At 39.3% G+C, this 12,456-nt stretch overlaps 1 protein-coding gene across 1 annotated transcript; it reads right to left on the reverse strand.

The window, feature by feature from the left end:
* Positions 1-1,986: 1,986 nt before the first annotated feature.
* On the reverse strand, positions 1,987-12,456 carry lcat (lecithin-cholesterol acyltransferase). The gene is made up of 7 exons (XM_063480504.1): positions 12,023-12,456; positions 8,409-8,565; positions 8,071-8,186; positions 7,757-7,852; positions 3,381-3,605; positions 3,110-3,305; positions 1,987-2,810 (listed from the first exon to the last, which is right to left on the reverse strand). The coding sequence occupies exons 1-7, from the start codon at positions 12,171-12,173 to the stop codon at positions 2,447-2,449; spliced, it is 1,305 nt and encodes a 434-aa protein (XP_063336574.1). The 5' UTR covers positions 12,174-12,456; the 3' UTR covers positions 1,987-2,446.

Genomic DNA, 12,456 nt, shown 5'->3' on the forward strand with positions numbered 1-12,456 from the left:
CGAAAAACAGTTACGCCTTTAAGAAAGTGCCCCTCCTGCCATCCTCAGGAGGGGTAGGAGGAGTCACCTCTTTCAAAGTAAAAGCTTCCACTGTTCTGCAAGCTTCTTATTTCTGATAGGCCTACAAGTAGAGGAAATAATAATATTAATATCAATATATTAATTGTACCGTTTGGATGATTATTTACCTTAAACTATACACTACCAAAAAGTGTCCCCTCTTTCTATCCATATAATCCATATAATCCATCCTCTCTTTTCTACCATAATGTGTTTTATTTAGCAAATACATTAAAAAAAAAGCTTACTCATGAAAATAAAGATCTTTCTCCTTAACAAGTCAGTCCAACTCCAACCTCTTAGATCACGTGGTTGTACCTGTCAGTTATTCAAATTAGCTGAGGTTTTGAAAGCCTATGTTTTATGTTTTATGCCACAATAAGTGGCACTGTTGTTCTGTTTCTCTCGTCTTCCAGGTGTAGAGCTTCCAACTACTGGCCCATTCAAATTTAATTGGCATACATCTATTAGCTGATCTGGGCACAGTAAGCCAATCCCTGGCGAGTAAGCCAACTGGCCAGGGATCATTACAAAAGGGCAGCTCCCTGGCCAGCTGAGGCTGCTTCTGACTCTCTGTGACTTAGTAGATTTTGTGTGTGAATAGAATGTTTGTGTTAGGAGGCTGGACAGGTAAGCTTGGGGTTACCCTGTAGATATGTAACAGAGCAACAGTTATTAGAAACACTAGGTTGTGCGGTTGATACCTTGTATGGTTTTGACTGACCCCTTGTGTAGATGGGCCTTTTTGTTTGAGCATTGGTTGACTTGACCTTTAGAAAAGCTGTAGGCACTATTAATTTCTTTGATTTGGCTCAACCACCTGGTCCTCCTCCCCCACATTTTTCTTTTGTTAACTCTATTATTTTTAACACATAATAAATGGCAAATAAACACTGCATGACTTTTACACCTGCCCATATGTCAAGCTGGAGTTTGTGACACAAACATCCCACACAAGTGGAGTCTTTGCCACAAGTGTCCTCACCCTGACACATTCTACTTTTAATTATTGTAGGAACCACAAGTAAAGTAAACCAGCAGTCTGAGAGTAAACTAGTCTGTTGAAGTGATATGATAATGTGGGGTCTTGAGTAAAGTAATAAGCACAGTATACAGTATAAACTGTTTTTTTTTTTGTTTTGTTTTTTTGTTTTTTAAAAACGTGAAACATGTGACAAGACAAATCAATGTCCCTCTGCAGGGAAAAACAGTGTGATGCTGGCATCGAGTTATTTAGAGTTCCTTTGAAATCTTATTTTAACTCTAAACTATTATTTTACAGATTCAGTGTGACATCAGTGTAAAATATCCACCAGCATAGGAAGCATTTATTTGTCCTGCATGTACATAATTGATGCACGATGACTCCTGAAAACAAAGAATAATAATATATATTTGTCTATGAATCTTAGCTTTGTCTAAAGATTAGCATTATGTGATCCTTACAGTTTAAAATTCTGCAGTTAACATGAAGGAAATTAAATTATATTGACATAATTATCCAGATTATTTCTTAAAACACTTGATTGCAGGACAGACTTTATTTTGAAAGAGGAGTCGCGAGCTCTTCTTTGAGTCATGAACGCGCCGTGGCTCCTCCTCCTCTGCGCGCTCTTGAGGATGGGAAGGCACTTTCTGACGGGGGCAACTATTTTGGCACAACACCTGGCTGTAACGCAACTTCAGCGAGTCAAGTCCTCAGCAGTAGATGCTGTCGAACAGATGAGATAAAGGCTTGACTTTTGTACTGGAACCAAACAAGTGACCCACACAGGTGGACTTTTGTGACCTTAAATGCTGTAATTTTAAGGTGAACCATTCAGACGGCTGCTTACACAACAGCACTTCAAAAATATTCATGATCATTGCTCATAACTTATCAAAAATAAAGTTTCTGAGGGAATAATCCAATAATCTCACACAACAAAATGTCTCATATTTATTGGGTCTTTATGCATGAAAATAATAAAATGATAATGATGATGTAACAGGAGGACACAGATGAAAACAAGAAAATTAAAACCATCATAAAAATTTCTTACTACATTTTTAATTACTGTGATTATTATATTTCCATAATTGCCACCAAGTTTCAGACGTAAGGTAACTAAATACATGACCTCAGTTTAGTAATAATCAGGTCAGGGTTAAAACCCACATTGTTGAGTCAGCAGCGTTTAGTTAAGATAAATTGGTCAGGACTATTTGCTGGGGGGGGGGGGTCAGTGATAGATTCTCCCCAAGTCCAGATTGGTTTTGAGCTGTTGTACCTACTTGAGATAAGAGAGGGTACTGATATTTGTTTTAAGCTTGATGTTTGATCTGGCTCAAAAGTCACCTATGTGAGAATCTAGCATTGTAAATGGCTTCAAACTCCTGAACGCCTCTATTCAGTGTCAGTTCTGACATCAACCTCTGTGGGTGTGTCCGATTTGCCCTCCAGGATGTCCTGGATTTGGTTGAGCACCTTTTCGTGAAACACCATATCCAGATGGAAGAGCCCTCTGAACTCTGTGATATGGACGGGCTTCTCCTGCTTCCCCACCCAGCGTTTGCATAGACTCATGCTGAACGTGTCCACTGTGCCGTCTCCATCGGCATAAACAAAGTCCACTGGGTCCCCGTTGGGAAAGACCTCGTCGTAGATGTTTGTTATGGCAGTTGGAAGGCCCATGCCATACATACACCATACCTCGACGCCAGGAGGGTGGAGATCACTAGTGAGGTTCTTGGTGTCCTCCCACATATACCTGGAGCCAACAAGAGGGCATGATCATTGTTTGCTATTAGAAAAAATACACCAAAAAGACAAATATTTGATCTATATGCTAAAAAGGTATAGCTCAAGAAAAAGCAAGATGCTACCATTTAGATAGAAATAGAAGTAGAAGACAAAGAGCCCAGAAATTTCACACTTTCTGCTCTCAAAGGAGAGGTAAAGCAGTAAATACAGATGACCACTGATACTATACAATTTCTGGTCTGCTTTTTTAACTTTTGGCAATCAAGACTCTCTAAAACCAACCAAACCAACCAAACTGTTTCTTACCAGCCTTCCTCATTATCAATGTCTTTGAAAAACCGTTGGTAGTCCTTTGTAGTGTAGTTAAAGGTCGGCGTGGAGATGAATACGTGGTCACTTGGCCAGATGCCCTCTACAGGAAGCATCCACGCATTGGTGGTTACCATCCTCTGCTCCTCCCGGATCTTTAGGTTCGAAATCATCGAGAGGCCATCATTTACTCCTGTAAAGAGTTTCAGGTTCACACCGCTTTCTAGCCCCTCCATCTGTATTCTGTTCTGTGCGTTCTTATCATTACCTGAAGCCAGGACCCTGAGTACTTTTACTGCACCCCCCCATGGCGCTCCTAGAGAAATGAAGCCTCTGATGTATTTGTCCTTCCAGGCTTGAGGCTGCTGGTTGAGAAAGTAGAGGACATAGTGGCATCCCATGCTGTGTCCCAGCAGGTAGACAGGCTCCTGGTACCGGTTGTACATCTCCTCAACCAGGTTTTGCAGCTTTGCTAAGTACTCTGCATTCTCATCTGTGGGGGGACGAGGGGAAACAAAAACGTTACAGGCTCACAGCAAGAACTTTAAGAAGTGCACATCAAATGTCATTATGTAGTGTAATTACAATTTGGTCGCATCTGGTCAAAATAACTTGAGAACCTGCTGCCACAATCAGGACATGCAATACCAAATTTACTCACAGTCAGTGTGTGAAAAAAAACTAGTGAGTTTGTTTTAGAGTTTTGGTGTCCTAAAAGAAAATCCACTCCTCTCTTTAGGGTTAGCTCTAAGAACCAACTGGTAAATAAAAATCACGTGGTCCTTAGCAGGTATTAAAATGAGGTAACTGCAACCTCAGATGAAAAGCAACCCGTGATATGCTACACTATGTCAATATATATTTTTAAAAAGCTAAACCAACATGCAGAAGCAGTGTGTGAAAAACAAAATACACTCCTTTTACTTCCAGTGGAATTAATAGGATAAGTAGCAGCCAGGTGCTGCTAATCAGAGCATTTGATTATTGAGTTTTGGCAGTTTGCTCGTCTGCAGCATTCAGATATGTGTTAACACAATGTCAAGGAGGAAATATATCAGCAATAATCAATAAGGCCATTTCCATACAGTCTGAAGTCCATCATTGTACAGTGAGAAGACGAAAACATTCATGATATCTACATGCCAGCAAATTGAGCTACATCTCAGACTCTACAGGTCTCAGTCAGCATGTTAAAAAAAGGCTGTTCAAGTTTGGCTTGATTGCCAACAGAAAGCCTCTTCTTAGGTTTGCAAAGTTGCATCTGAGCAAAGACCTCAGGAACAATGTCCTTTAGACAAATAAGACCAAAGTGGAGATATGGACCATAATGCACAGCATCACATGTAGCATAAACCAAATACAACATATCAGCACAAATCCCTCATATCAAATGTTTTCAACTGAATCCGGTGGTGGTGGAGAGGTGATGATTTGGACTTGTTTTGCAGCCATAGCACCTGGGTACCTTTCAGTAGTTGGGTCAACCATGAACTCTGTATATAGAAGTATTCTATGTCTGACCTCAACCTGATTAAAATGTGGCAGGACATCAAAAACAATTGCCCAAAAACTTCAAGAAGAGTTGTTATAATGTGAAGAGTGCGCCAAACTTCCTCTACAACGATGTAAGAATCTAACAAAGTCACACAGAAAACAAATACTTGAAGTTATTGTTGCTACACGCTACCAAATCATGGGGTGTACAATAATGTAGCATCAGCATATACTAGTATTCTCGACCAACAACTTTATCGCTTGGTTCAATCCTGCATCTCCCACCGACATAACAAACTCACCCTTCCAGCACTAAAGTCAGCAACTTGCAGAAGAACATAGTGAAGTATATAGTTGTTAAAGTGGCTAGTGAAGACTTTTCTTCTCAGAAGTTGGGAGACATTAAAAGTCAGAGTAATTACCACAATTATCTGTACTATATTAGGAAGCACATCTGAAAATCGCTCCTATTGTATTAAAAAAAGTAACGTGACTTTAATATATAATTAAATAAAAGCATAAGTTAATCTTCTTTAGTAATGTAGATTTTTATCATTGATCCCCCTGCGTGGCATAATTAGTAAAAAAAAAAAAAAAACAGCATAGCTGAGCTGCTCAGCAAACTTCTTTTGTTTACTTGTAAGCAGGGGCGATTTTAGCCCATTTTTGGGGGTGCTTCAGCACCCCCAAAATGAATCAAAGCACCCCCAAACATTTCTTACTTTTTTTGACAATATTTGCTGTTTGTGGGACACACTACTAAAAATATAAAAAAAAAAGCATACAGTACTTAATTGAGATGGAACATTTTAACAACAAAAGTATAGATAACCCCTCCCCCCTCTCAAAATGGTTTGTTCCAGCTCGGCTCTCCCCTACTCTGGCTCTAGTGCCGTTGCTGCCAGAGCGATAGTGGCTGAGACGCAGCGGAGCGGAGGTGGAAGTGCCTGGCTTAAACAGCTGCATTTAACCTTCAGTTACTCTTTATATATTTAGGTAGGAGTCAGGCCATGTTTCTTTTTAGCTGAAAAACCTTACACCCAGGTAACCTGCTGGGTTGAAAACGTGTTTCCCGACTATGTTTGCTACCCTACAATCCCTCCTACTCTGTAGTAAAATCAGCTACATTTGACCGTCCTGTTGCTCCCATTGAAATGTATACAGCCTATTTAAAATCTAAAACTTAACATTGTCTGTAGCCTACCATTGTTACCACTGTCCTGTTTGAAATGGAATGAGAGAAACTGGTTATTTTCTCATATGTGCATGTGCCAATATTGAACCCAAGGTAGTAACTAGCTAACTGACTGGATGCCCATTAACCTTATAACTCCTGTTGTGTGTGTGTGTGTGTGTGTATGTGTGTGTGTGTGTGTGTGTGTGTGTGTGTGTGTGTGTGTGTGTGTGTGTGTACAGAGAGACAGCCAGGTTCATAATGGATATGAGGAAGTTTTTTCAAAAAAAGGAGCCACATTCAGGTAAAAGTGTAAGATCAAATGATCCATCAATAAAGGATAATGTTGGATCAGTGTTTCAATATTTACATCCTTTATTAGATGTACATGTGGTTTGGTTATTTGCCTTTTGGTTGAAAGTACACTGAAAGAGGACTTTTTTTATTAGTGATCTTAATTGTATTCAATTAGACTTAAAAAACAATACTATCTATCTGTGTGTGATTGTCAGTCCAAAGAGGGAGAGAGGAAAGAGGGGAACATGAGGAGAAAGTACAAGATCAGGAAGAACCAGGTAAGAAAACAGACAGGGAATACTAACAGGCAAAACAGAAACTGTTAAACTGGCAAAGAAAAAAAACCAAACAACTAATTTTACTCACAATCTGGAAGTTGTGTTCTCCCTATATTAAAGCTGCTATACAGAATCTGCAAAACAAACTGGGTTGTCAGCCCTGGCACTGCATTACCATATTGAACTTCAGTCAGAGGAAGTCACGGTTGCCAAAAACTTTTTGAAGCTCAAGAGTGAGACTGGTGCCATTCCAGATATGTTAACATTGTACAATCTTCTGGATAATCAGATCTTCCCCACACTGAAAACTGTTATTCAGGTTGCCCTAACAAACCCAGTTAGCAGCTGTAGCTGTGAAAGGTCTTTTAGGTCTTTTAGTGTTTAGAGTCAGCTCCATACCTGGCTGAGAAGGACCATGGGTCAAAGCAGACTCCAGCACCTGGCTGTGATGTCAGTTGAGAAAGAGATGCTTGAGAGACTTGACCACCAAAATGTGATAGACAGATTTGCCAACCTCAAGATGAGGCGACATAGGTTAAAAGAAAAGAAAAACTCTGCAGAGACATAGTAGTATCTGCAGTAAACATCTTTTCATACATTGTATACATTGTACCATAGGCCAAGGTGTCTCAATTTTTCTAATTTTTTAATAATATTTTGTACATTTCAAGGACTCTTCTATTTTTGGAGTGTATTTTTTATGTATCTGTATTATACACACACTTTAAAAGTGAATCTCTGTCCAAAAAATGCACTCAGTTTACTTTTTACTCACTGTGAGCATCATTCATTATTCTCCCGCAGTAATTAAGGTTAGGATATGTTTTTTTTTTTAAATTCCAATCCATTCTTCTTTGGCAGTAGTCGACTTTAGCAGCATTTAAATAACCTTTATCAGATTTGATGGTTTTGTTACAGACTGTTCAAAAAAGTGTTTTGCTTTTCTTTCACACATGTGGGGATTAAATTGTGTTAAAATGTACAAAACAGTGATGTCATGTTTTGTGACGAGGACCCAGGCACAGAGAGACTTGATGAATTTAAGAATCTTATGATTTAATAAAGAAATTTGCAGACTTGCACAGAGAGGGTAAAATTATGATGAGTGATAATGGAGATGAAGACAACAGACGATGAGGACAGGGAGGAACAGGGGTTTAAATGCACCAAGGAGACAGTCAGAGGGAACTCGGGACAACTGGAGACATTTAAGGATGCAGGCACTGACAGAGACAGGGAAGACGTCTCATCGTGACGAGTAAAGTTTACCTTGCCTGGATGGGCAGCTCTCTGGGTGCTCAGCACCCCCAAAGCTCTGATCCTAGAATCGCCCCTGCTTGTAAGCAAACACATGCAAAGCACCATGCTTTCTCTCTTAACATAAAAATAATACAGACTTACTAGGAGCTACTCTCCAATCATACGGTGCTCCGCGGACGGTCTCGTTTCGGATGTAGCCCACGTTGACCAGATGTTCCACCATGGTGTAAAAGTAACCTTCAGAGAACAGCAGCAGACTCAGTCAGTTTAAGAGTCCAAATCTAGTATGGAAATAAAGCACTGGGCTACACAGCATGTTGAGTATTTTCCTTTATATTTTTGCCTTCATGATCATTAAACATTTCTCTGTTACTCAGTGAAGAAATACATGAAAAGATGTCAGAAACTAGTCCCCCAAATTTACCAGTTTACCAACACGGATGTATTTTTCTCACCAGCCAGTCTGTTATAGTCAAGATATTCAATGGAATAGGTCTGCCCAAATCCAGGCACTCGCACCTGCACCCCGGGTGAGTTGGATGACTGCCGAGTTGTCCTGTTGTAAGCGAGTCTGGAGGAAGCACAAACGTGGAGACACATGGCTAAGTTTTCAAATTCTGCAAAACATGTATTCAGTGATGAAAAATCTGACTAAAGATAAACAAAACTGACAAGCGTAAGCATAACATAAGAGTCTGTTCCTCAGCTGTCACCTACAGTAAGGCAAAGTCGTAGATCAAAGGTGTCATTAAGCTGCTTGAACGTGGACGTGAGAGCAGACAGCAGGTCTCACCTGATGTTATCGATCCAGCAGTCCACACCTATGGGTATGAACATGTTGAGGTCGATCCACAGCGGGAACCATTTCTCAGTTTTCTTGTAGCACAGCCAGTGGACCAGCGACGGCTTGTCTATTTTGGCTTCCAGACGGTTCCCCAGGTTCCCCGGTACTGAGCACGCGGGCACATGCAAACACAACAGTGTGTCAGATGTTAATTGTACTGCAGGAAAAAGTGGGACCAGTACACAGCACTGCAAACTGCTGCCGAAGTTCAGCAAACTTCCATCAACCGTACATCAAGGAACTGATGAACTAATGGACTTCCCAGACAGCTGTCATAAATCAATGATCCAAATCATATTTTTTTTACAGATTGAGTGTCATCAGAGGGAGTCAGAAGCTCTCTCATTTCATTGAACTGAAAGAAATCAAAGAGATTATTCATTAATTAAAGCTGTGATAAGAGTTTGCAAAGTGACTTTTTGCATGATGAAGAGTTACCAGCTCAGACAGCTGGGAACCACTGCTATAGATCACTGGTTATAGGAAATAAAAATAAAAACTATACTTTTCAGAAAAGATCATCAGAATTTTTTGACATTTGGAAGATGTGTCTGGAGCTATTAAAGACTGGGGACGTTGAGAAACTGGAGAGAGACTGAAGTAATTAAAATATGCAACTAAATTTGGGAATGTATACAGTATACACTATCCTGTACTTTTTTTTGTATTTTATTTTTCAATTTTTTTAAATTTCATATATATATATATATGTATGTATATATATATATATCTATATATATCTATATATATATATATATATATATATATATATATATATATATATATATATATATATATAGAGAGAGAGAGAGAGAGAGAGAGAGAGAGAGAGAGAGAGAGATAGATAGATAGATATAGAGATATATTTAAAAATGTTTTAATTTGTTTTTTGAATGTCTTGTGTTCTTAGTGCTTTCTTACTGCCATATTTTCAAGGTGTTTAAAGTGTATACTTTAAACAAAATACAAAATTCAATAAATATATGTTTACAGAAACTATACTTTTGAAAATGATTTTGTAAACTTGGAAAACTCAGAAAACTCACTCTGGAAACCATCTGAAACTAACCAGAATTCAAAACAACAGGTCAAAATAAAATAAAAATAAAAACTAATTAGAAAATACAAAGCTATAATAACTCCTACCTACACTCTGTCTTATTGTGTTTTTCTGTTTCTCCGTGATATCCTGTCAATATTCTGTCTCCTGTTTTGCAATTAAAAAATGTGCACAGCTGCTTTGCTCTGGAGGATCCTGAGACCAGATGTTGATAAGCTAATTTCCTGCCACATTAAAGAGTTATATAATTTAAGTTAGAAATAAAAACCACACTCCAATTTAGAAAACAAAACAAAAACAAACAGTGTAATCCAATTTATCTAATGTGTTTATATTAATGATTTCATTTTCACTTTAAGAAGGAAACGTCTGCGGTTGGGAAGGTCTGAGGTTTATTTTTTGGGTGCACTCAGACCTTTAAACATCACCAGGGCTGCAGCTGAAAATGATAAAAACTAAAACTATCTTTTGCTTATCTAAATATGAGCAATAACAATTATAATACATTTGTTCTTTTATGACTTAATGAAAGAGCACTTATAGCACAAACACACACTTTAGGTGTTTTCAGTGCTGTAATTTACTGTCTGATTCCTTTCATGTTGCAGACGCTCACATCACTGCTTTTAGTCTGTATTATGTGGTTAACCTCTTATAATAACATAGTTTTACCTGACTTTGTAAAATCAGTTGCTCTGCTCCCAGATATCGCCCCTTTCATGTGAACACACTCATACTCAGATCGATAAATCCTGGGTTAACTTGTCAAGCTCATAATCACCTTTGATCGACGGCTTAGCCTGATTGCTAATGCAGAAGCCAGAGAAAGAAAAGTGACCTGGTAATGTTGAACTTGCTTCAAAGTACAGGGCCCATGCCATGATGCTCCCTCCACCATGCCTTAGAGTTGCAATGATGTGTTGCCTTTATTCCTTCAGACTTAGCATCTTTGCACACAAGACACTGCTAAATAGGTGATGTGAAACATCGAGGTGGCATTTTGCAAACTTTAAAATTTCAGCAATGCTTTTTTTTGTTTGTTTGTTTGTTTTTGTTTTTTATTTAGAGTGGTTGCTTCCTTCCTGTGTCCTTCCATAACCACCATTCTTTTTCAGTGTTAAAGATATATTTCAGGAAGTTGCAGAGATTTCTGCAGGTGTTTCAGTTTGACTCTTTGGTACTTCTACTCGCGCTGAACACTTTTAAAGTATTGTAAAAGCTGTTGGTTGACACCTACCAGTCTTTCTTAAAATGAGCCGACAGTAATCTGCCTTTTTTATAGGTAAGAACATCTCTACAACCATCTCTTCCACTTATTTCACTTACTTTTTTCACAAAATCATATTGAAGTCATGAGTAAAACTGTTAGTGCTGTTTAGTCACATTGTTTTTTGAGTTTAAATAAATGTCAGTCGATTGTTTCATTTAAAGAAATCAATGTAGAACTCAAAGCATTTTCTTTATCTCCTTTTAGTCAAAATCTCCTCATTTTGTTTGCCTGTCCTTTACTTGGAGCTCCTGTGCAGTAGACTGCACAAATCCCTGATTGGACGATGACCTTTTGTCTGCTAACTGTGAGTCACAAGCAGCGGGAAGGGGAAAATGGTACAGTGTAAGCCTAAAAGGGATAATATCATCTGATTTCTAATAGCACAAAACCTACCAAAGTAGCAAAACACTTTATCCCGGGGTGATTTACGATGATTACCTTGATGTGGTCACATGTTTTCTTTTAGCCTTAATTTACCCAGAATTCAGCAAATAAGGTGTATTTGACATAGCAGACAGTTTTGTGAAATCCAAATATTTGGATCTGTTTCTGAATTTGCGAAACTGACCCCTGACCCACGGGAGGAGCGGCATCATTTACCGTTACCCAGCTACACTATTGGCACGGCGTACACGGCAGTTCTTCCGCGATCTGGTCAGTCCAGTGTTTAAACATCATCATATCAAAGACAATAAGAATACCACTTCTTCAGGCCAAAATGTCTCTCTCTGGATGTTTGAGATTTTATAAAAAGGCAAGCTGAATTTTAAAAGAAATTTGTAAATAGTGGATGGGCTTGAGGGTTCTGGTTGGAAACTGAGAATTTTTAATGAGAGAAAAAAAATGGAGAACTCTTGAGGTAGAGAGGACGATTTATTTTAAATTATATGTTGGAAAAGAACAGGTTTAATAGTCTTTCAGCTGGAGCGTGGAGGTTTATCCAAAGCACAGTCACTAAATCACGTTTTGTGTCCCTAAAGCTTTCCTGATGAGGAAACAGTGAAATTGCCTGCAGGGTCAAATGTACAGAGTGCTGTGTGTGACCTAAAAACACACAGCACTCAGCTTATCAGCACCCCCACCCCCACCGCCACCCCAGACTGTACTGGACCTTCGTGCTGCATGTTCCCGCATAGATGTCCAGCTAAATTAACAATAATTCTCGGGTATATATCACAGCAGTATATTTTAATCTTCCATACATCTTAACAAACAGACAGACCCTGTACTTACCGATAATAAGTGGAGGAGTGCTGTTGTTGGGTAATTTAGGTTTGGCTGGGGGAGGAAAGACAACGTTGACGATCCAGAAACCTGAGGAGTGATGAAGCCCCAGCAGAAATGCAAGCAGCAGCACTGAGCTCAAGTGTCCTGCGGATCCCATCTTTTCCTTCGGGCAGCTGTGGCGCTCTGGACGGAGCTCAGTCTGTGCGCTGCAGCTGGAGGCGGAGGCAGAGGCGGGCCAGCCGGGAAGAAAACACGCGAGGTCACACCAGAGGAAACCCTGTGTTTACCATCTCTGAAGTAAAAGTGCATCCATACGTCCTGGACTGCTGAGTGCTGCGGGAAACACGTTTAATTCTCTCAAGGTCTGCGCTAAGAGTGTCTGGTCAGAGTGGCATGCAGGAGCAAATAAAACGTGTACAGTACGGGTACACTGCCCTATC

Source organism: Pelmatolapia mariae, linkage group LG7 (genome assembly GCF_036321145.2).
Source record: "Pelmatolapia mariae isolate MD_Pm_ZW linkage group LG7, Pm_UMD_F_2, whole genome shotgun sequence".
NCBI lineage: Eukaryota > Metazoa > Chordata > Actinopteri > Cichliformes > Cichlidae > Pelmatolapia > Pelmatolapia mariae.